We start from the raw sequence: 26308 nt of genomic DNA, 5'->3' as shown, positions 1-26308 counted from the left end.
GTTTTTCAAAAACTATCTAGGAGATTATTTTTTTAATGATTTAATCTATCTTTTTTATTATATTTCTAGCAATTCCTACTGCCTCTTAAAACATTCAATGATAAAAACTTCTTGATATTACCATCAGCAGAGGCGAATTTTATGCAGTGTACTATTTTTCAGGAAAGTTTTATTATACAAATTTATATGACAATCACTGTAATGTTGCCCAGCACTATAATTTTGGCCTACATTTAATGTTTAAAATCATGTGATAAGATGTCAACCAATCAAAACCAAATGACTGAAATGACTAAACGAGTACTAAGAATAAAAAAAAAATTCTCTTCCCTTTCCTTTTTTTTATTAAAAATCCGCAGTAGATAAACATTTACCTAGTTCTTTCACCGCTTAAGCGGCAGAGAAGAGGACCGTAATGGTCTGACAATAGAAAGCCCTTCTCATTTCACTCTGACCTAAGGACCGTAGTTTTTTTACACTTTACTTAACCTTTGACTACAACATGTCATTTTTAAAATACTCACACTTTCCAGTCGAGAACTTCGACTTTAAAATTTCTTTTAATAAATTTCACGTGACCCATCCCAATCGGGCAGGGCACAACAAGATTTACAATTTCAGGAGGTCGAAAAGTTTCTTTTTTGAGCTTGCTGATCCTCAACAACGCACCAATAATGTTCATCTTAAAATACACACAAATGATTATCACATGAAATCATCCCCAATTCGTTATAAATCCACGAGCCGTACGCCCAACACAAAGTTTCAAATTAGTATGATGTTACGCCATTTTTTTTACACCAGTGTGTAATCCCTCATCGTATTTAACAAAAATACTTCAACCTTATTCGATTGAAATTATTAGATAGAATCAATCTAATTAAATCACGTGGCAATTCACAAATACGCCGCAATACCTCGACTAAAACTTTTTTTAATTTTAGTTACAAATGTTACCATTTTTATTTTGGTATATTTTTACTATGCTCACATCCTCACTCTAATACAGAGAATAACACCGTCACAAATATTTGTGATGTCCCTTGTCCTTATGTTATGTCACATTATCGACGAGCCTGTATTGACCATCACTTAGGCACATATTTAAAGCTTTTCATGAACGTGAAAAAACCTATTAAACTGGACTCACTTCCGACTTCTACAACATCCAAAGGTCGTCATGCCTCACACCTTTTCAACAAATCTTCAATGAGAACAACAAAACACATTTTTTCCAAACGTCAAGGAACTTCTTATGACGTTAACTATAATCACTACACACAAAAATTAATCGAGCGCACAGATACAAGAACTATGTATTACAAACAACTTTCGAACTTCAGACATACTACCCCGATCAAGTCTACCGTTTTTAGTAAACAACATGAAAGATTTGAACGACATTGTAGAAAAACTTTCAACCAGAACAAATCACATGTAGCGGAAGCCTCTGAAATCAACGATCGCCTAGCTGCTGCTACTCGACAAAGATTTCTATTTTTTCACCCTCAACATATCAATTTACCCATTACACATTTGAAATACAAAGAATGTAATCCTCGTAGAGAAAATTACTCTTTCCCTATACCTATTCATAGTACTAAGAACATCCAATTGGATGATCCTTCGAGTCAGAAGGTTAACCCTTCTTCACCGTTAGTCAAACACAAAGGCAGATACATACCACATCCATCTACGTATTATCATGATGAACCTTCAACTACGCCTAACAATCGACGGGACTACAAGACTATAGGAATGCTCAATAAATATTGTGAGCATAATAGCTTCATGTATAAATTTGAAGCCCAGCGCCAATATAACCTCACACGCCAAACATACCTCGCATCCCTTTCGCAAAAATGAGCACAATGTTTCTCTGATGCTGACATTTCTTCAATTGCAAGTTATGATTTAGCACAAACTCACCAGTCCAATATGAGTTTGGAGACTCCTGTCCCCTCTCCCCCAGCAGTTGCTGGGCCTTCCAACTATAATCATTCACCTCCTATTTTGCCTTTACCTGTTACAATATTATCGGAGCCCTTCAATTTGAACGACTCCTTTGGTAACATGATCATGACTAGAGCTCCGAATTTGACCCGATGGATCGGGTGACCCGATGGGTTGACCTGAAAAATTCAGGTCGGGTAGCAGATTTAATGACCCGACTTATTGACCTGACATATTTCGGTCAAAAATAAGATGTTTCAGCATTTTATATATATAAAAAAATGCCAAACTGACCTGAATCCGACGTTTTTTCATTAAAAATAATTACAAAAACATCTTTTTTATTAAAAACATCGGGTTCGATTAAAGAAACAAAAAAAAATGTTTTTTTATTAAAAAACGTCGAACCTGACGTTTTTTATTAAAAGAAACAAAAAATCATTTCTTTAATTAAAAAACGTCTAACCTGACTTTTTTTATTAAAAGAAACAAAAAAAAAATGTTTCTTTAATTAAAAAACATCGGGTTTGACGTTTTTTCATTAAAAGAAACAAAAAAAATGTTTCTTTAATTAAAAAACGTCGGGTTTGACATTTTTTTCATTAAAAGAAATAAAAAAAAATGTTTCTTTAATTAAAAAATGTCGGGTTTGACATTTTTTCATTAAAAGAAACAAAAAAAAATGTTTCTTTAATTAAAAAACGTCGGGTTTGACGTTTTTTCATTAAAAGAAACAAAAAAAAATGTTTCTTTAATTAAAAAATGTCAGGTTTGACGTTTTTTCATTAAAAGAAACAAAAAAAAGTTTCTTTAATTAAAAAACGTCGGGTTTGACGTTTTTTCATTAAAAGAAACAAAAAAAATGTTTCTTTATTAAAAAACGTCGGGTTTGACGTTTTTTCATTAAAAGAAACAAAAAAAAATGTTTCTTTAATTAAACAACGTCGGGTTTGACGTTTTTTCATTAAAAGAAACAAAAAAAAATGTTTCTTTATTAAAAACGTCAGGTTTGACGTTTTTTCATTAAAAGAAACAAAAAAAAAGTTTCTTTAATTAAAAAACATCAAACCTGACATTTTTTATTAAAAGAAACAAAAGAAAACGTTTCTTTAATTAAAAAACCTCGAACCTAATGTTTTTTATTAAAAGAAACAAAAAAAAATTGTTTCTTTAATTTAAAAATGTCGGGTCCAACATTTTTCATTAGAAGAAACAAAAAAAAAGGACGTTTTGGCGTAATAAAATGTTTTTTTGACCCAAAATATATCAGGTCAATGGGTCGGGTCGGGTATCTGAACTGACCCGTGATATTCAGGTCAGGTCACCAAATTCATGACTTGCCTTGGGTCAGGTCAAGTCAATTACCTGACCCGACCTGACCCATTCGGAGCTCTAATCATGACGTCAACTCCACCACCTACACAAATAGAGATAAGGGAATTTGATTTTTTTAAGTCAGAACCTTCTTCTCCTTCTACCATATGAGATTTATTCCCACCACCTCAGAGTCATACTGAGGCACCTTCATCATCTGATGATTACTTAGCAGCTGATTCAGACAGTAAAGATTCAGCAGAGCTTATTAATTCACCATCTCCTCCTTTAAGGATTGTACAATTAGATATTTTTAACAAGATAAGTTCCACCCCGCATATGATCCGCGTGGGCGGCAGAAACCTTATGGTTTCGGATAGACAATTCTTTATTTTTAGGAACTATAGACCTCCTTTTTAGGATTTTAAATTTTTTTGTTTTTTTTACTAGTTTTTTTTTTCGATTCGCTAGTAATTTAGGTCTTCAAATTAATGTATGGAATCGAGTTTACTTTTATTTTGACCGTATTTAGCAACATAGATGCATTACAAGACTTCCTTTTTTACAATTTAAAATAGTGTGAACCATTCTACCTATGACAGTATTTACAGATAGCCACTCTTCTAGTGGAAAGAAAAATACGGATCATATAATTTCTTTTTTTTTTGTGTGATTGTCGATAGTACTTTCTAGACTTCCGGTTATACCTGATTGTTCTATTGAATAACAGGCAAGACGACCCCTTCGAGCTTCTCTCGAGAGGTTGGGTCTATCATTAGCTTAGAATTTATTGTTCTTTTAGATCATGTTTATTCTTATTTAGCGTTCGACCCCAGTCGAGTCTATATTTTAAAAATAAAAATAAAAAAAACTAAACGAGTACTAAATGACAAATGGTTATGAATAATGGCAAAGACCAGTCATTTATCATTTGTCGTACACTGTAACAATAAATAATGCAGTTTAATGCATCATAGAAATATTTTAAGTATTAGGCGTACGGTAATTATTAAGCATTTCATTGAAGATTATAAATGAAACACAAATTAAGTAAGAATCTACTTGAACAACGAAAATTCGAATAAAATGAATAAAATAATTTTTTTACGATATGTAAACTATAAGATTAAAAATAATCTTGTACTACAGATTGGGCGTGATCGGGCGTGCATAATGTTACATTTCATTAAAAAAAAAATTAAATAGAATTATCTTAAACGAAAAAATTTATTTATCTGTTATTATAAAAAAAAAAGCACCAAATAAAAAATAAACTTATTTATCGGCAAAAAATTATTATTTAAAAAAAAGAAAAATAATAATAATAAATATCATCAATAGTACTATTAAATATTATCTATTGTTAAAAAAAAAAATAATAAATAGAAATAAGAAAATTGATTTTTTAAAATGAATATTATTAGCATTAAAGTTTGTACGGAAAATAAAGAAAAGTTCTTTGTATTATCCAATAAAAAGTAATAATGTAAAGTAAAAGATAAGATATAATAAGTGTATTTTAATTTTCGGGATCATGAATCATGATTTATCGTCAGGTTTGTATTACCGTATAACGGGATTGGAATTTCATAGTAAATCCATTTTTAGTTAATACAGCCAGATATTATCATTTACTCGAACTCGGTTTCATGTTGGGTATACAAAATTGTATTATGTTAAAATGTATCATATTTATTGAATGTGACTATCAATGATCTATCTCTACGATAATTTTGACTAATATTATAATTTGGCGATAGTTAACGAAAAGTTTTGTAATATTAACTTAACGGTATTAAATTATTAATACCGGTCACAATTTGTGACTAGTACATCAATGAAATTTTGTATTTGGTTAATGGGCCAGTTACCAAGCTTAAATCCATTGGGAATCCCGAAAAGTACTTTTTGCTCATTTGTTATTGTTAGTATGGACACTGTATATATAATAAGCAAGGGACAATAATTTATTAAAAATGATATTCTACAAAGTTAATAATTGTTGAATTTTTTAAAAATAATAACTTTTGAAGTCGATGTCATAAGAAATAAATTAAAAAAAAAAAACATTTACGAATTTTTGAATAATGTAATATTTGAAATCCATATTACATGTGAAGGATGACTTATTTTAAGATGACTTGTCACTTATAATGAATATTATTGGTTAAAAAGGAAGAACGACGATTTTACTAAATAATCAATCAATCAACCATTTAATATGGACATTAAATACTGGTTTAGCCCATTGATAACCATTACTATAAGAATGTTAAACAAATTTTTGAACCTTATTTTAATATTAGTGGTTATCTGATATGGCGCATTCACATAAGGGAATGTTAATGGACAAACATTACGTCATACATTTGCCAATTACGTGCTACGACTGTCTACGTGTAGGTCCTATATATTGTATCACATTCCACGAACTATAAACAAATAATCAACATTTATGTGACAATTAATTACTAATAAATTATTGACAACTATTTTGTTTGACCCCAGAATTTTTTTTCTAAAAAAAAAAATGTCGAAATTATATGTAGATGTACTTCATCTAATATTCGAAAAATTTCAAGGTGATAAGGATGATAAAAAATCTCTTATTTCATGTCTTTCAGTTAATATAACTTGGTGTGAATTAATTGTTCCAATTTTATGGAAAAATCCTTGGGAATATTTAAAAATCGGGAAAGAAAAAATATTATTAAAAGTAATTATTTCCCATTTTTCGGATGAATTAAGAAATAATTTAAGTCAAGATAATGAATTTTTAATAGATTCATATAAGAGACCATTATTTAATTATATTAGTTTTTGGAGACATCTAAATTTAGAAAGAATCGAAAGAATGTTTAATGCTCATATTCATTTTAAAGAAATTAAAAATGATTTACTTAACCTTTTCATCAATAATAATACTAAATTTACACATCTTTATATATATCAACAATTTAATCGTCAAATCCATCTCATTCCTGAATCAAAACAATGTTTTTCAGATATCAAATTTCTTAGTTGTAATGCTAGTATAGATGATTATGTTTTAATTGGATTAATTGAAATGTGTGAATCAATTAAAGAATTGGAAATTTTTATTGAAAAAGGGAATAAAAATTATGGAATTATTAAATTAATTAAATCTTCAAAAAAATTATTTAATATTAGTTTAATAAGAACTGAATTTTCATTTTCAAAATATTCAAGAAATGATGAATCAATGGAATCATTTTGTAATATTCTAGAAAATTCATTAATTAATCATTCAAATACTATAAAATATTTTAAGTTAACTAAACAACCTATTACAAAAATTCTTTCTCATCTTATAAATTTAAAAATATTAGAATTGGATGGTAGTTTTCAAGATATGGCTTGGGATCGTATAGAAAATTTATCTTTACCTTATTTACAAATATTAAAAGCTAAAAGTATTCCTATCAAATATTTAACAAATTTAATTGAAAACACAAATGGTTACCTTATTGAAATAAAAATTGATTATATAGGTCATGATGAGATTAATAATAAAAGGATTATTAAAGCTATTTATCAAAATTGTCCAAATCTTCAATATCTTAATTTAATGTTTAGAAAGAGTAATATTTTAGAATTAGAAAAATTATTAATTAAATGTCAATATTTGAATGGTTTATTTTTTATTATTGATAGTGATGATACTATTAATTGGGATAAATTATTCGAAATTTTAACTAAATTTTCACCAAATAATTTATTTAATTTTAAATTTTATTCCGTTAATCAAATTAAATTGAATTCATTAAAATTATTTTTTGATAATTGGAAAGTTGAATATAAACATCCTATGTTATTAAAATTCTTTAGAATGAAAATTGTAAGTGAATATGTTGATTTAGTGGAAAGATATAAAATAGAAGGTGTAGTTAAAAAATTCGATCATGATTTATATGGAGAAGATTTTGAATGGATCTAAAAAGTGTAAAGTGTATAAATTTTTAATAATAGATTTGTTTTTTAATGTACTTTTTTTTTGTATTTGTTTTTTTTTTATTGTATTTATTTTTGTGGATAAATAAAAATTTGAACATATAACATACTCACAGACATACTGTAAAATTATTATTTTATTGGATGGGTAGGATAATATGGTTACAGTACGAATTCCCAAATGCCTTTTTAAGTCAAGTTTCCGAGTGCCCACTTCCCAAACTGCACAATTTCCCAAATTCCAATTTATGGGAATCACATGAGACATCCAATTTTCCAAGTTCTTTTATCCGAATTATTTTATCTTGAATAATCCCAATATCCTGAATTCCAATATTATGAATTCTGTTATCCCAAATGTACAATTAATAATGTAAACAACTTTGCTAAATAATCGATTTTGTGCTAAGTAACAATATTTTGTATACATAATTATTACATAAACTTTATTTTTTTTTTGTACGTGTATATAACGTAATATAAAATAATAAATTTGGTATTATGACATAATAATTCTTTATCCTTTTACATTTATTACAGAGCTTATAAATCATATAAAATAAAGAGATTACAGTACTGTATACTATTATATATTGAAATTATCCATCCGGGATATTAAAATTCGGAATATTGAGTTTAGGGATATTAGATTTCAGCCTTTCAGGATTTGGGAAATTGATCATAAGAAAATTGGGATTTGGGAAATACGGATTCGGGAAATTGTATATTTCAGGAAAAGGTCCTATTCGAAAAGTTGTTACTTCGGGAAAAGGTATATTCGGAAAAGTGGCATTCAGAAAATGCTCCGACAAGGGAATAATATATAATATTATTTATTACAAAGGTACAATGAATACAAACCGAAACATCCTTCATAAGTGTTATCGTTCGGTCATTGGGGACACCGCAGCGACAAATAGGAACTCATTACAATATTAACTATAATCAAACCATGAATTTTGTACAGCAGTATGTTATCCTTAATTTACACACTACCTATCACTTTTAATTAAGAAATTTTTATGATAATAAATAAAACTTTATTCACATTCAAACTTTACCCGAATTTTTTACTCATTAATTAAAAGTTTAAAACTCCTGATGGAAAACCATTTCACTCATATACTTGCTTTTATCAAGTAAACGAGAAAATATTTTTATTTCATTGTTTAATATCCTAAGACGACGTGTTATGATAGCATATAAAAATTGTTTTTAAAGAACATTATATTAAATAAAAACTTATTAATAAAATCAATTAAAATTGAAAATAATTATTGATTTACATATATATTTTTAAATACATTTTTATGACAACATTGTACTTTTTTAGGAATATGACCATCAAATCGATTACATCTCCAATATATTGCAAGCCAAATTCTAACCCATGTTCCTGGTGCAGGTCTTAAACTTTCATCATGTGGCCAGTATGAAACGTATGGATTTTTTTCATCAGGACTTGTATAAGTACAATGATGGTCATTAACAAATATAGGCTTTTTAAGAAATCTATATTTAACTTGGTCATTGCCAAAGGTAAAGTGGCCAAATGCTTCTGGATAATTTGGTCCATTACCACCATCAGGGACATAAGTCGTGATGTTGAGTATTGGCGCACCTGGTACCCAACTAGCATCTATAATATTAGCACCATCTATGTAAAGCAAAAAAGTACATTAATTTTTCACTCGTAGAATTGTTTAGAAATAAGAACAATAATAAGTCAAAAAGTTGTTATTAACGTACCCCATTCTTTATCACAATCTTTTCTTACTCCAATAGGATAACAACTGCCATGAGTTTTATCAACATGTATAAGGAAAAATATAAGTAAAGTAAGTAAAATAATAAAGCGTTTCTGATTCATGATGAAATTATTGATTGTAGATGATAATTGTTATATACCATTATGCCGTGTACTTATTTAAATTTTTCGTTAAAGAAAATCTCTACATGTGATAAAGTTTTATAAAAGCCATAGAAATTTATCAATATCAATTTAACTTGAAATTAGAGATATTCGTCCTTTTAAATTGTATTCAAAATGGGATAATAAATGGTTAATATTTTATATTGAATGCGCTTATTAACGAAATGATCCTTATGAAATTTGTTAAATTTGTTTTATATTTGTGCTTCATGCGTTATTAATGTCTAAAAAAGCACCATTTTGTTTAATTTTTGTTTTTTTGTAATCAGATATAAATCGGACAAAATGGTGCTTTTTCAGACGTTTTTTTACACATGAGCACAAATATAAAACGAATTTAACACATTTCGATATTCCTATTTTGTTTCATTCTATCTAAAATGTCTGAAATCTGTCACAATGTAAGGAAAAGATAGTTATTAGTTCGGAGGGACTATATATGAATTAAATACCGAAAATATTCATTAACGTTATTTCTTTATTCTGACGTTTACAATCCTGAACAAATCATAATCCCGAAAGTTCAAAATCCCGACACTCATTATCCTGACACTAACATTATTACGTAATAATTTTGTAACAAATTATATTTTTATTGGTATATAATAATTTTAAATGTTTCGCTAGAATTAATTAATATTTTTAATATAAAAATTAAATATTCTTTATTATTATGTCGTAAAATTAAGTGACAATTAAATTTTTTATTTAATACTAGAGTCTTTAAAATATTTCACAAAATTAATAATTCAATAAGTCTAATAATAATTTTTTTGTATATAAATATATTTTTTAACATATTGATTGAATATTACAATATAGTGTAGTACAATGTCGATCGTATAAAAAAATTACCACGATTAATTTTCTAATCCATCAAAGTAAAATACTTTCTTTTCGTGTTTTCTTATGATCTCTTAAGATTATTTATAATAATAGGAACAATATATCGATATTATACCTCGTTTCTTTTATTCAAAGTTTATGATTTCTACGATTTTTGGACCTAGAATACAAAATAGCGTATACTTTTAGTGAAGATTCAAAATGGAGAATTATTTTCTTTCGTCATAATGGCTATATGTAGAGAAAAATTGCTGAATTATTGTGTATTAGTAGAGGTGTTGTAGGTAAAGTTTGGCAAATATATGTACGATGGGGAACAGTAGTGGATCCCTGACGAAAACGCCAGGACGTCACAAAAACGTTAAACCGAAATGAAATGAAGGTATTTGACAATCAAAATCATATTTTAAATTGATGCTAATTGTTACTAATTCAAATATTGCAAGAACTAGTCAAAGAGAAGGTGGATTGATATTTGCATGAATTAACATGAGAACTTGATCTACAAACAGATAAACTAGTTTCTATCCCGACTCTTTGGCGATCTTCAGTTTACTGTGGAATTAGCAAGAAAAAAAGTAAATTCGAAGATTTTTTTAGTTTATATTGTGTTATGATATTTACTATTAATTTTATTTCACCAGTTACATCAAGGCATCCTATGAGCGAAACGAACTTCCCAGACATTTATTGCGAAGATTAGATATGAATATAACCTGATCAACTTATTTTATAGATGAAGCTGCAAAAAATGAACGTAATTTATCTTGTGGGTATGAAAATACCTTTGCAATAAAAAAAAATGTATTTATACGTGGAGTATGATATACAATTTTAGCTGCTTTATTATTTATTACATCTGATACATCAAAATCATTGTCGAATAACTAAAATTTGAGTGGTTCAGCTTGTAAGTTATGAAACTCGAGTAAACGCGACCTTTACTTTGTCATTACTTGACTTGATACATGTCACAAGATCATGCGCTTTTTCTTGTACTAAGTTCGATTTCACTTTTCACAACCAAGACAAGTAACGAGTGACAATGAGGCGTTAACATCTTTTTCTTTGTTGTTAAAATATAAAGTAATTTATTGAAAGCGTATATTATTGATTAGTATATCGATCATTCTTATAATCAATCATAATGGGTAATCAAAATTCATACATGCATGATAGTACAAGTGTCGGGATAATGAGCGTCGGGATTTTGAATTTCCGGGGTGATTTGTCAGGTTTGTGAACGTCAGGTTTGTAATATAACGGAATAACGTTAATGAATTTTTCGGTATTTAATACAAGATCTGTATTAAGGAGTAAATTAGGTGCATGTGCGGGGACAGACCGTATATAGTCCTTCCGGACTAATAATTATCCTTTCCCTCTTTTTATTTTATTTTTTCTTTTTTAACAGTGCAATGGACTTTTGATGGTTTCCGTTTCCCTAGTTAGGAAATTCCTACGTCACCTACATAATAATCAACGTTGATAGCATATGATAACATTTTCCAGACATTTTTAGAACGAAACAAAATGGAAAGATTATATTACTTCTTTAATAAGCACATTCAATATTACGTGTAAACATTAATCAGTCATTATTCCATTATGGATAATAATTTAAAAGGAAGCAAATTGAATTGACATAGATAAAATTTTCACAGTCACGTGGATATGTTCTTAGAAAAATAAATAAGTACACGGTATAATGGCATATTATAATTATTCTCATACAATTAAGATATCATCATGAATCAGAAACGCTTTATTATTTTATTTACTTTACTTATATTTTCATTATACATGTTGATGGTAGCTTAGATTGCTATCCTACTGGAAAGAGAAAAAAAGGTTGTGATAAAGAATGGGTACGTTAATAACAATTTTTGACTTATTATTATTGCTAAACAATTCTACAAATGAAAATTAATGTACTTTTTTGCTTTACATAGATGGTGTCAATATTTTAGAAGCCATTGGTTATCATATGCGCCAATACTCAACATCACGACTTATGTCCCTGATGGCGATAATGGACCAAATTATCCAGAAGCATTTGGCCACTTTACCTTTGGAAATGATCAAGTCAAACATAGATTTCTTAGAAATCCTATATTTGTTAATGACCATTATTGTACTTATAAAAGTCCTAATGAAACAAATCCATACGTTTCATACTGGAAATATAATGAAGATGTAAGACCTAAACCAGGAACGTGGGTTGGAATCTGGCTTGCAATATATTGGGGTTGCTATTACGATCATTATTTTGAAATAAGCTGTTGTCATAAAAATGTATTCTTAAATTCATATGTAGATGGATAATATAGTGTATTATATTTATTATATTTGTATTACTGATGCACTCCGTCAAAAAACTAGTTTATGAACTGATAACTATTGATTATTTTTTTATTTGAAATAAAGTCTTTATACTGTAGTAATTAATTAATTTCAATTTTAAATTTTAACAACATTTTAACAACTTTAGTTGAAAGTAAATTACTAGTTGATTTTGCAGATAATATCATCGTTATTGAGTATCGATATATATCTCCGATGTTGTATAGTATGGCGTAAAAACTATACTGTATAAATAAAAACTATACTATAGATAAAAACTATACTGTATAAAAAAACTATACTGTGTAGATTTTTCGTCAACTATACTATACAACATCGGAGGTATATACTGTATATTCATACTCAATATCGTTTATGATGAAATTCAGCGAAAAATTGCTGATCGACGTTCATTATACTCTTTCTTAACGGGATTCGTACCAAACCCTTTGTTAACAATATTCACTCATTTTACCGACACCTGTTATACAAACTATACCAACATAAAATTTACTGATCTCACTTTGCTGACTTGCCGTTTCACTGACATCACTGGTTCTCGAAATCACCACCATTTTTGCTGATAGCGAATCAACATACTGTTTGATCATGAAATTTTGCAAGTTTTTTTTTTTTTTGAAATTAACTTCCTATTTATTTTAATTTTTTTATTTTTATTATGTGTAATTAAACAAAAATTATTATATTTTGTATTTATCGTTTTCTAAAAAGTAAAAGGGTTCTTCACTGAAATAATTAATTATTTATTATATGAAATAAACCAGATTACTAAATTTAAAAAATTTTAGAAATTGGAAGTTATTTATTTAATAAATTTAATTTATATTGCAATTTAAAAAGTAAACAAGTCTATATAATTTTTTAAAAGTAATAAAATATTGAAATTAAACCGCAGTAAGGAGCGTGGCACAGTTAACCTATGAATTTATTTAAATAATTTTCGGTGAAATGGCAAGTCGGGTGATTTTCATGTTAGAAAAATTGCATTTCAGTGAAATGAAGTTGGGTATTTTTTTCATGTCAGTAACATGGAAGTCAGCAAAATGCCCTATAAAAAGGAATGTTCAGAAAACATATATACTATTAAAATGAATGTAAAATATATATTATACATAAAATGTCTATAGAACATCCGTAAAACATATATATAGAAAATAAGTATTATTTATTTCATGGGGAGTTGGAAATAAATGGGTAATCCCCTGGAGCGTGTCACTCATTAAATATTAACTATTTTAACTATTTTAAACTAAAATTAGTAATTTCCCGGCTATCTATATGAGGCCGGGAAATAACTAAACGAAGATTCCCGGTCATTTATAAACTCAGCTAATCACTCGCAATTTTTAAAAATTAGTATGAAGGTGATCATGAGTGACACTTAGTGCGACGGGGGATTAAAAAATATATATGAGCCTTTTTGCATGTATTTTATGGACATTCTGTAGTCGTTTATGTGTATTGTACATTTCTCCATATAATCTATGTGTTTCTGAGCAGTATCAATATATATATAATGAACATAGTTTACTATTATGTTTGCTTTCTTTTCAATATTAAAAGCTTATTTTTATTTTCACGTTTATTTTATTTAATTTATCCTGTCTAATTTAATAAAACTTTAAAAATTATAAGGTACCAGTATCGGTTGATAAAATTTGATATTAATGATTATAAATTTTTTATTTAATCTTATACTGAAATGCTAACAGTTATATTGTTCAAGAAACAACATCGTTAGACATCCTATTATAGGATTAGGAGTACAAATTTTAATAAAAAAAAATAATGCGCAAAACAAATGCAATAATCATATACATCATCATCCGATAATTATAGTCTAGGTGTAGTTATGGCTGAATTAATATTATCAGGAAAGCCGCCTTTACAATAAAAAACATGATTTAAACTTAGCATTAGCTGGACTTAGGCCAGAATTTGGTTAATAAACATATTATATAAATAGGCAAGGATGAATAGATTATTTAGTGAAAAAAGGAATAGGGATTATGTGCTGTAAATAATTATTTTTTTATCTCATGCTTACTAATTGGTCGCCAGTGATTTTTTTGATTATATTTCATGCCTGTAATTTTTCTGATGAATATTTTCATGCTCACGTGTTTTTATAGTTTATTTATACCTTTCCGGCTTTCCCATCACTGGACATTAGTCATAGTTATTTCACGTGTCGGCATAAATATCATGATTTTCACGGCGCAGCCGTGAAAATCATGAAATAACTATTTTAAAATTATTTTACAATATGAATTTTTTTTTTATTATCTTTCTTTATATTGAACGCTTGTATTGTAGTACATTTATAGCTAGTAGCAAGCCAAACAGTCTTTGATGTGTATTCATTTATTTTGAAGATAGATTTGATTTTGCTTTTGAAAGCAGTATCAGAAATATTTCGTGATTGTCTAACCAAAAGTCGAATCTTTGGTTACGAAGATGTTCTGCACATGCACCAAGTGATTGTGTACATTGTTTAATTTTAGTTGCCATTTTATCATTTGTTTCTTGTAATGAAGTGACCGAAATTTGATTGTTAAGATTTTGTGATAAATATTTATGAACTTCATTTTAAAGATAGGGAGAGATAAGTTTTTCTTCATTCTTCAAATTTCTCCGCGGTGCAGCAAATATGATTGGATCATTTTCTATTAAAAAGCTGCTATACTTTGATCAACACATGCATTTAAGTAGTTAAAAATAGTCATTCTAAAACTTGTAATTCATGTTTGATTAAACAACTAAAAAAGTATAAATCCAAACGAACCACTAAATGATATATATAACCGCAAAATCCATCATATTGTTGATGAAGAAAGTATTACTAGAGGAACGTTTGAGATACATTTAAATCAACTTGCACAATTTGTGCATAATCATTCATTAAGACTCATAAAATATCCTTTGAATTTTGACTTATCAAAACTTGATCATTCTATATGGATGCGAAATAATAATGAAAATAAAGCTGGTCACAATAAACTTCATCGATTTGAACTAATATTATTTTGTAATATGCAAAGGAATGGAACTAATGAAAGCTTATGAAATTATTTAAATCAGACGACAAGACTTGTTCATATTCTTAAAAAGGTTCAATAACAATAAAAATTGAATATTTGAATTAGACCAAATTCTATAATAAATGAATAATTCTATGATAATAAATTTTTTTCTTTAAGGCAAAACGATAAAACAATATGATAATAAGACAAAATTAAATATGCTTATATTGGATTTGATTTTAATTTATTTATTTGTTTTTAATAAATCTTCACAGGTTCAAATAACAATTAATAATACTACATGGAAATTCTAATTTAGACTAAAAATAAACTCTTAATTTACGCTTCCGAATTACGAAAATTTTTGAGCTACTACGATTATGTTTCAATTTTGATATATTTATATAAATAATGAGACATTATACACAATTTTTTTAATTCAGACACTAAATACAGTTCATATTAGAAATCACCTTTAAATAAGATGGATGGGATAGTTTTTTTTTGATAGGAACCATTTGATATTTTTCTAAACTCAGACTATTTCTTTACACTTAAACAATTATTAATATTGTTTCTACTTTTTGATGGTCGTATTTTTTTTGAAAAAATTAAATATTATAACCTTGATTGAAATATCGGGAATTTTAAAGAAATTAATTTTTTGAGATAAAAATTTTTTTTTTCTTACAAAAAGAGAAAATGATCAAAATAGGGAAGTGGTTTGAATTTTGAGCCATCTGTTTTTATTATGAAAAGTGAAAAGGACAAGTTAAAAATGGTAAGTAGTTTCATTTTCTAACAAAAAAAAAAAAATTTAGACGTTAATACTAAAAGTAGCCGAGAATTTTTCGTCCAATGGGTTTTATTAAATAATTTAATCATTTTCAAGATATGATCATCGATATAATTTCCATTACGTAACTTACATCGAATGATGACTATAAATTTGAAATTTAAAATAAACACTCACCAATCGTAAAAAAAAGATTAGTTTTTTATTTATCTTATATATGATGTTTACCATCAGGTATTTTTAGAATATTTTGCTACGCATGACGATCAATGACTAAATTAGTAAGGTGCATTTATGATTTCCTATAAATACCTTTATTCGCTTCATTTGTTTTTTTTCCTTTCAAATTCATTGAAATTTTAATCAAATAATTTAAAATATAACGGAAAAGATGGAAAAAACAGAAAAAGGAATTTACGTCTTGAAACTCTTCAATTGAACGCAGGTCACACACTCAATATTATTGCTACACGTGCAAGAGCTGTCCAGTTTATGTAGTAAAAAATTTTATCCATAATTTTTATAAAAATTCCGCGAATATGATACATTTACGGAATAATATGGAATAAAAAAAAAACACGGAATAAATTTTTTATAGGGCTTCGTTTACATTTTAAAAGTGCTGAATATGCCGCAAATATTTTTGATGGTAAAGAAATAGCTCACGTTTATACGAGGTACTAAAAATTTTATACATCTGATTTTGATTTATGATTTTTTTTATTAAAAATAGTAATTAATCAATTTTTTCTTTTAAAAAAAAAGGATAGATAATTCAACAACACGTAAATAAATGTTTAAACTTATTTTACTTTTATTCTTTGTTGTATTTGAACAGAGGATGGCTGCACTTGAAGGTGAAACTAACGTTGTTTCTACATCATCTGGACGGACTGTACAATTTGTTGCCATATCAACGATTTGCCTTAGTGGGTGATAATATCATTTCAACAAGTTGCTTATATAATTTTTGTAAATTAACATTTTTTTTAAAGTTAACATCGTGTGTGAATTATTATTATTTTTTTTTTTTAAACGAATAGGTTATACTTCCAAAATTGAGGATCAATGTCAAATTCGTTCAAGGAGATGATCCAGAAGAATTCGCTAAATTAATCAATGATAAACCGAAAGCTATATATCTCTAATCTATGAGAAATCCGAAATTTAATATCCCAGACTTTTGAAGCAATTTGTAAGATTGCACATGATGTGGGAATACCAGTTATCGCTGAAAATACATGTTATCGTTAATAATACCTTTGGTACTGGTAAGTATAAGATGAGATTTTTTTACTTTTATTTACTGTACATTATTGATATCTAATTGATTGATTATACATATAGGTGAATATTTATTAAACCAATTGAACATGGTGCAAATGTTGTTGTTCACAGTAGGTTTATGATCAAAGCGTCATTTGGCAATATCCATTTGCTAATCTTTATGTTTATTCGTTAGGTGCAACGAAATGGATTGGAGGTCATGGAACAACAGAGGTGTAGTAATTGATGAAGGTAAATTTCCATGGAATAATGGAAGATTCACAATTTTTACTAATCCAAGTCCTGATTACCATGGGTTAATTTATTAGGATACACTTGAGTATAATGCCTTTACTATGAAAGCACGTTCAAAAATTATGCGTAACATTGGTCCCATGTCAAATCCTTTTGGATCATTTTTATTAATACAAGGCCTTAAAACTTTATTATTAAGAGTTCATTGACATGCCGAAAATGCTTTAGAATTAGCAAGATGGTTGGAATCTAGAGATGATATCCTATGGGTCTCATATCCGGGACTTGAACTTTACCCTCATCATGAAAATATCAAAAAATATATGCGGAATAGATTTGGACGTATTTGACTTCTTGTGTTAAAGGTGATGCTAATGTTGGAGGCTTGGAACCGCATTCATTGATGCTTTACTACTTGCAAGGTAAGGTTAGTCCAATTTAATTTATTTTTTTCTTATTCACATTAAAATTATTAACTTCTTTAGTCATTTGACATATGTGGAAGACGCAAAAATTCTCGTGATACATTCTTCTTCAACGACACATCAACAATTAATGGACGAAGAACAATTATCTGCAGGAGTAAATAAAAAGATGATACGACTGACACGTGTCTCTGTTGGCTATGAACATATCGATGATATTAAAGAAGATTTTACAATTGCGTTTGAAAAAATTAAAGAAACCAATTAACATTCTTAGCTTTTGTTCACGTAATTTTATTTTCACGTTCAGATAATAATAATATTATTTATCTTATATCTAGATTAAAAGAACACTATTATTATTGTATTTTTTTTAAAAAAAAAATGAGAATGAGAGTCAAAAATATGAATTCATCATTTATAATAGACTTGAAACAAATTTAATGAAAATAAAGATAATTTTTGATTATAATCATTATACACTGATACACATCTATACAAAATGATTTTCTTTACGATGTAATACCTATACCAATAACGTCATAGAACGTTAGAACATGCAAATATTATTCGTAATATCTGCTCTTGCATAATTTATATCATTTTTGGAATATTATTAATATGCAAATATAAATTTTTCAGAATAGTTTTACAATTAAACTGCATGTAAGAACATAAAAATATTTGAACGACAATAAAAAATTGTGATACTACCATTCGCATACATCGATTAGAGTAAACTCCTGTCATACCAAAGCCCTTGTTATCCTTCCCCCCCCTACGAACAAAGTTACTGACCCTCACCTTTAGTCAGCTATTAAAATATCTAACAGTATTTCCCCTTTGTACTGTTGAACCCAAAATTTAAACACAAAATAAATTTTGCTAGTGAAATTTATCATCGTGGTACTACATGTACATTTTTTGTTTTTTGTAATACTAACTACGAAATTTAGCAAAAAACCACATACACGAAAATATTTATGTAAAAAAAAATACTACGCTAATATCACGATAATACTACCTCTTTTCTCTTTTCTTCTACCTTCTTGAATTTATTCGGTCTTGTCCGTTCCGTCTCTACGCTCACCCTCTTCGTTTTATCTTCTTTCGCAAGACGTTCTTTCATCTTCTTGTTATTATCCTCATATTCTTCGTACGTCTTCTTTGATGGAATAAGATGAATTATAGGATGTATATTTTTTTAAAAAAAAATTTTTAATATTTAGTGTTCATTGTAATGAACTTTATTTAGGATGATTATACTACAAAGTAATTTTACATACCAATTTGTCGTACGTAATTAATTTTTTGACCCTACTTTATATGCAAATTTTCTATTATTTTCCACTTTTGTAACTTTTATTCTCGTTAATTGTATTTTCCATCATTATCTTCTATGCTGATATAACATATCACGCGCGTACCATACAGATTTACATTGTTTATTACCAAATAAGGAAAGGCCTATACTGATGACCGAACCACGTATGGGCACGTGACTTGTTTATATGTGATGTTTAACCATACACTACATACATAGAAACCATACACTGCATGTTTACTATATACTCTGATAAAGTTAATCCGATAAATGCTAAATTTTTTAAACGGACTTTTCCGTGGTACTATGGTAAATTCTTAAGATTCCATGAGAAAATCTAGAAATACTTTCCGTATCACCAACAAAAGGTTCAAACTCCGATAATTTAGATATAAATAAAATGATACGTACTTTCAAATTTTTCAAATTCATTATCTATCAATACTTTGTTTATAGCATATATTAATTAACTTAATAAAATGAAAATTGTAAATACAAATGATGAAAATTCTTTTGATCCAAGATTAAAATCTAGTCCTATACCAATTAAATTTATTTCTTTTAATGAGTATGATAATTATTGTATTTATTGTGGAAAAATGTTTATCACGTTATATTAACGATATAACTGATAATGATATATATTTGGATGTATACTATACAATGGACTTAGAATGTAGTGAACATGAAATAAGTAGTACAAAAGTACCACAAAGTATTCAAGAATGCTGTGGAAATTGTGTGAGAATTTTATGTTTTAAACAAATAGTTAACATATAAAATAATAACATTAGTTATAATGGAACTGATAAAAATATTTCCACTTTATACAATAAGGTGATTGAAAGTGAAAAAAATTGTAAATTATGTGGAAAGTCATTATATCAAGGAAATGAAATGATTATGAAGCAATTTAAATTATGTTCAGATTGTTATCTAATTTCTTCTGAATTGATAGAATCAACCTTGGTTAAAAAACAAATTTCAATTTTTTACTTATCATGGTGGGATAACAAATCTTGGTGTGATATTTGTGATTCAGGGTTAACATTTACATCAGACTGTCAAAAGTATTGTGCAAAATGCTTTATATTTTATGTTGGATGCAGATATTGTTTAACAACAAACATTCTTTTTGGACCTATGGATCAATCTCAATGTAAAAAATGCAAAAGAATATCGCCCATAAATAGTGGTCTTGATGATTTTCTTTTTAATAATAATCTTGTAGTATGCAATGGGTTAGATTATTTGAAGTTAGCTGAATTTGAAAATATTGTAAAAAACATTAATAAGTATTTTATACAACGGGAAATATTAGAGTCTATATTTAAAGAAAAAAAACAAGCAAAACAAAATAAGTGGATACCATATTCTCAATTTAAAGATGTAAAAGAAATGACAAAGGGGGGATATGGTATTATATATAAAGCAACTTGGTCAAATAATAAAAAAAACAAAAATGAAACTGTCATTTTAAAAAGATTTGAAAATTCTAAAAATATTGGCAAATATTTCTTAAATGAGGTAAAATATTTAAATATTTCTTATATAATTTATTTTAAATAAACTAAATTTTTAATTTAATTTAATCTTTAAATTTAAATAGTTAAAATCATGTGATCATTGTTTTAAGGACAAAGGGTGTCATATCATTGAAACTTATGGCTTTACAAAAGATCCGGAATTAGAGGATTACATATTAGTTATGGAATATGCAACAGGAGGGGATTTACATAAGCACTTACAGAAGGATTTTGCAAGTATTACATGGAATAAAGAAAAATTACGTATTTTACATCAAATTTCAATAGGGTATTTATATTTTATACATTTATTAATTTTCTTTAAATTTAAGTTATTAATTTTTTTATATTTTTAGACTTAAAACTATTCATAATAAAAAGTTTATACATCGAGACTTCCATAGTGGAAACATATTGTTTGATCCAAAAGGTAATAGAGTGTTTAATGATGATTGGGAAATTGGAGATCTAGGATTATCACAAGCTGTAAATAGTAAATCATCAAATAATGAAGTATATGGAGTAATACCTTATATTGCACCGGAAATATTTAGAGGATCCGAATTTTCTAAAGAAGCTGATATTTATAGTTTTGGTATGGTTATGTGGGAACTTACAACGGGTTGTAAACCTTTTGATAATGTTAAACATGATCATCATCTTATTTATAAAATTCTTGATGGAGAACGACCTAAAATTACAGAAGATACACCAGAATGTTATGCTAATTTAATGAAAAGTTGTTGGGATGCTGATCCAAAAAAAAGACCTTCTATAAAAGACATTCGGTTGACTTTTGGTAGGTGGACATTTAAAAAGGTAAATGAAGAAGAATTTGAACAAGCTGAAGCAAAAAGAATGAAACTGATAGGATCGAAGATGATTGGACCGGAATTTGCCGAAAAACGTCACCCGGAGGCCATTTATACAAGTAGGCCATTAAGTGCATTAATTTCTAAATGTTCATCCATCTATTCATCTTCAACGATTTCATTTGATAAGCAAGGTATTACAAAAAAAAAATATTAATTGTAATTTAAAAATATTACTCAATTTATTAATAAATATGTTATTATACTCTTTAGATTCTAATTACATCTCAGAAGAATTAGAGCTTGATATAGACATTAAAAGGTATTTCAAAAAAAATATTTTTAAATGATACAACTAATTGTTGAATTTATTAATTTTTTAATTAGTTTATCTCAAAATTTAAGTTCTACAATTCAAAACTTAGATTCTAGCTATATCTCAACAGAATTAGAGCTTGATATAAACACTGAAAGGTATTAAAAATAATGATAAAAAAAATGATTTAAATAACACAACTAATTAGTATTTAAATTTACCATATAATTTTTTGCTTGGTTTCAGATCACAAAATTTAAGTTCTGCAATTCAAAATTTTTCAACCTCTTTAGAAAAAAGAAGAAATGTAGAATTTTTAAACGTAGAACCTCATGATAATAGTGGTAAATATTCATTTGGTTCGATGTTATTTTATTTTACTTTCGTTTTAATCAATTACATTAATATTTAATTTTTTTCATTTAAATCAAATATAAAATATTATTTATAGGAAAACGTATTAAAACTAATCTTAATTATCCATAGCTAAAACTACAGAAGTAAAATATTTCGTTATTCTGCCGATACAGAATATATAGAAATATTTAATAATTTTTTTAAAGAAATTAGAATTCAGATACGACATTTATTTAAGACTTGAATTTGTAATTTACTACTAGAGATTACGAATAAATTGTTTATTTATATTTAAAGTAACTGTCTAATATGAATAAATAAATGAGTACTAATACTTGTTTTTTGGAAGTCACCAATTTTGTAGCTTAAACCCTACTAGTGTACATCATTATTTGAGCGATGGTCGTACGTTGTCAATGAATTTACCAACGCGTTTACTGTAAGATTTATATAATTTAAGAATTTTAATAATGTGTAAAATAAGTTGTTTAGATTACAAATAACTACACATAGAAACAAGTAGACATAAAAAAAATTTTTTAAGTCACCAGAAAGACTTTAGATCACATATTTACTGTATTATGGAAAGCCACCAGCTAGGGAGATTGAATCACGTGATATTGGTAATTTCTTTATGGGTGATCCGATCCTTAACGTGTACCCGGGGTATAGTGATTGGCCAAAATTGTTTTATGATATCAAATTTATTACTTTTTATGTAAAAAAAAGAATATTTTTTTTTTGTGAACAATGCACATTCTTTATTACTTCTGGACGAAACCAATATACAATCATAGATTAGAATATAGTCTATTTAGGTTTTACGCTAACAAGAAAAATAAAAGAATTTAAGAATTTAAAATTTTAATTTTGAATTATTTATTAACTTGATATTATGATAAATCTCGTAAGACAATCAATGATATAGTACGTAACTACAAAGATTAAATTTATTTGTTTTTTGTTTCTGTGTGGTGAATTTCACAAAAATAAGTTGCGGTTGGTATTAATTTTCGATCATTAAAATTAGTGATCCGATCCTATTTTAAAACGTCATCCAAATCTGCTCAGGCTGGCAATCCGGATCTGATAATTGATAATTTACGGATTGATCCTTAATTTACCTAATTTGCCGTTAAATTAGGATCTATCCGGATCAATCCTAATCCAAATTTTAATGGATCATCCGTTTATTAATTAATTAAAATTCTTAAAAGTTTTGTATTAAGGGTTTAGTATTACCCTTTTAAGATTTTGTTTGATCATTTCATCATCATCATCATCTTAAATATTATTAGTAATTATCTATAAATTTTGTAAAAATGACAATTCTCAACGAAAAAAAAATTGGTTTAATAAAATTGATAAATTATTTTTCTCATGACAATTGAATAAAGAAGGAAATAAAAAAGGGGTATATAACTGTATAAGTGTAGTCATTATCAAAATGGAAAACTGAGAAAAAAAACTTTATATTCGTCCGGATGTTCATCCGGATATCGTTATCTGGATTTATCAATGTTAAAAATTATAGTCCAAATTCAATCCGGATTACGGATATATCCGGATTGAAATCCCTGATCAACTGATGAGTTAGATAAATCTGTGCGACAATCGGTTTCATATATATATATATATATCCTTCCGCAAAAAAAATCCATTTTTTTTTCAAACCACTTGTGAAACTAATTTTACGCAAAAATCATAAATAGCTATATCATGTCACTTGATAATATTGTTGCTACTATTCAAAGTCTCTAATAAATTAGGTGAGAATGGGAAGACGTATATCTTTCTGACAAGGATATTAAATTAGCTGATGTAGAAAAATTACTTAATCTCTGCAAGACAAATAACGCTAAGCTCGTATACTTGAAAGGACTATCAAAGAAGTCTGATGCGTGCTTATGATTTACCAGTCTGTCATATTTGTCAATAATACCGAATATTTAATTATTCTTGTGCTTTTCTTTCCTGCTTCTTATCGTCAAACCCACTCAAAAAACACATTCAGAGCAACCCGTTGCTGGTAAGTGAATCGTAACAATATGGTTAACACAACCTGAATTGATTTTTTTTAGCCATTGTTTCATTTTACCTTCATTGTATCATATTAAACGCTTTCTTTATCTGCAGGAAAGAAGAAGTTGTTTAAAATGCTCAAATTTTTAAAGTCCATTGGAAAAAAAGTCAACGAACGATTTCATTTTCAATAATGATACAACTTCCATCCCACCTAAGGCACTAAATTTAACTATGACTGAAATCTCCAATCCACCTGAGACAGTTGAGTCTCTTCACAAATACGAAACATGATCAGGACAAGCGCAGAACTAGCGCAGAAGTTTCTGGGTAAGGCTGAAAATTTCTCTGATGTACAAGTAATATATGTTGTAGTGCTTTGATATTGTTTCTAACTAATGCCTTTGTAGAATCATGTGGGCCAGAACTTCAGGTGGCCTGCCTCAATGGACGATGCCAACAGAAGCACAGCTTTCTTTTACTTGGCTGACGAATCAGCCCTAGAATATGATGACGAATCAGCGCTCAATCCTATCTACTTCTATAACAATATCGATAAAGGAACATTTGATGAGCATAAGGATGACTACGTGTTGGTGTATAAACAAGAAGTGAAGAAATACGGGACATCAGAATATACGAGCAAGGAATTAGAGGACCTCGAAGACGAAATGCCTGACGCAATATATTTACCAGTTGATAAAAAACGTCGTGATAGTGCTGCAGAATCTCCACCAGCAAGAACAGTGTCTGCTCATCATGCTAATCAAGAACACATGGTCTGAAATATTGGTTATTATTACAAAACAGTGCCATCAGTACCATCAGTACCTACAATAAAGGTTAGAAGGTTAGAGTAATGGTTAGAAGATTAGGAACTACGACGACCATTAGCACTCGAGCTTAATTTTAATGATCCCGCCGAAGATGGTAAACTTTATAAGACTGTAATTGATTCAGGTGCACCAGAAACAACCCTTCCTTACCATGTCCGTAGTGTGCTTGGAAAAAAGGGATGACGAGTTTCAAAAGTCCAAGCAATCGGATATGGACACCCTGCTCACGTTTATTATGCATCTTCGACATTTGAAATTGCTCTCGGAGATAATAATGGGTGGAGTAAGTGGGTGAGTATAGATATACTCAGAGTTTGGGAGAAAAGTGCTGGTGACCAAGTAGACAGATCTCTTGTGGGAATTGATGTCCTAGATCAGTTTTCCTTCGTGCACGAACCAGCTCAGGGATTTAAATTTTAAGACAATCAGGCGAAGCTTCTCTAACAAATTTCATAAATAATCTTTTCGCCACATCATTTATTAAGCACGCCTTTACAATAACACACAATTATTATAACAGCTTTTAAAAATTTTCGTAATAATAAAGATATTTTAAAATCATTTTTCAAAAGGGTAAATAAAAATTTTAATAATAAAATCTGCTATTTACTCTATATTACTCAAGGCAATAATAGCAGGTAACCCACCGCTATTAACAAATAATAACGTGTAAAGTATGGCGGACTTATAACTGGAGCGGTTTGCCATAACGTATATGATTTGCGATATTTTAGATTTATTATATTTTAGTGTTCAGAGGAGATAAAAGGTATAAATCAGATCCAAATGTTGTTTATACTCTACAAAACTACTATTTATTAATATTCATTGCTTTAGATAAAAAAGTAAAATTTTGTCATTTTTTTTATAATTATAAATAAATGTAAAAATATGATCTAAGCCATTTAATTTTCGTGCCAGCATTTTTCATGACGGTTGATATCACTATATCGATTAGTTATTAATCC

At 27.9% G+C, this 26308-nt stretch overlaps 7 protein-coding genes across 7 annotated transcripts; 6 read left to right on the top strand and 1 right to left on the bottom strand.

Moving 5' to 3' along the window:
• Positions 1–1116: 1116 nt before the first annotated feature.
• Positions 1117–1866, top strand: OCT59_016209 (uncharacterized protein; the record flags this gene model as incomplete). Its single annotated transcript, XM_066132319.1, has 1 exon — positions 1117–1866. The coding sequence occupies one exon, from the start codon at positions 1117–1119 to the stop codon at positions 1864–1866; it is 750 nt and encodes a 249-aa protein (XP_066003314.1).
• Positions 1867–5797: 3931 nt separating this feature from the next.
• On the top strand, positions 5798–7225 carry OCT59_016208 (uncharacterized protein; the record flags this gene model as incomplete). Its single annotated transcript, XM_025328472.1, has 1 exon — positions 5798–7225. One exon carries the CDS (start codon positions 5798–5800, stop codon positions 7223–7225), a length of 1428 nt encoding a protein of 475 aa, XP_025166486.1.
• A 1288-nt stretch (positions 7226–8513) lies between these two features.
• OCT59_016207 (uncharacterized protein) lies at positions 8514–9109 on the bottom strand (the record flags this gene model as incomplete). Its single annotated transcript, XM_025311973.2, has 2 exons — positions 8514–8896; positions 8989–9109. The coding sequence occupies 2 exons, from the start codon at positions 9107–9109 to the stop codon at positions 8514–8516; spliced, it is 504 nt and encodes a 167-aa protein (XP_025166487.2).
• Positions 9110–11947: 2838 nt separating this feature from the next.
• Positions 11948–12343, top strand: OCT59_016206 (uncharacterized protein; the record flags this gene model as incomplete). Its single annotated transcript, XM_066132317.1, has 1 exon — positions 11948–12343. The coding sequence occupies one exon, from the start codon at positions 11948–11950 to the stop codon at positions 12341–12343; it is 396 nt and encodes a 131-aa protein (XP_066003313.1).
• A 5068-nt stretch (positions 12344–17411) lies between these two features.
• OCT59_016205 (uncharacterized protein) lies at positions 17412–18415 on the top strand (the record flags this gene model as incomplete). The annotated part of the gene is made up of 5 exons (XM_066132316.1): positions 17412–17472; positions 17549–17598; positions 17664–17701; positions 18106–18144; positions 18208–18415. 5 exons carry the CDS (start codon positions 17412–17414, stop codon positions 18413–18415), a joined length of 396 nt encoding a protein of 131 aa, XP_066003312.1.
• A 1626-nt stretch (positions 18416–20041) lies between these two features.
• On the top strand, positions 20042–22611 carry OCT59_016204 (uncharacterized protein; the record flags this gene model as incomplete). The annotated part of the gene is made up of 9 exons (XM_066132315.1): positions 20042–20212; positions 20309–20998; positions 21081–21286; positions 21354–21427; positions 21701–22003; positions 22083–22131; positions 22197–22283; positions 22372–22469; positions 22577–22611. 9 exons carry the CDS (start codon positions 20042–20044, stop codon positions 22609–22611), a joined length of 1713 nt encoding a protein of 570 aa, XP_066003311.1.
• A 2183-nt stretch (positions 22612–24794) lies between these two features.
• OCT59_016203 (uncharacterized protein) lies at positions 24795–25289 on the top strand (the record flags this gene model as incomplete). Its single annotated transcript, XM_066132314.1, has 3 exons — positions 24795–24834; positions 24915–24920; positions 25003–25289. 3 exons carry the CDS (start codon positions 24795–24797, stop codon positions 25287–25289), a joined length of 333 nt encoding a protein of 110 aa, XP_066003310.1.
• Positions 25290–26308: the final 1019 nt, after the last annotated feature.

This window comes from Rhizophagus irregularis, chromosome 24 (genome assembly GCF_026210795.1).
Source record: "Rhizophagus irregularis chromosome 24, complete sequence".
NCBI lineage: Eukaryota > Fungi > Glomeromycota > Glomeromycetes > Glomerales > Glomeraceae > Rhizophagus > Rhizophagus irregularis.
The sequence above is the reverse complement of the archived record's forward strand: the minus strand, read 5'-3'. Positions and strand labels throughout refer to the sequence as shown.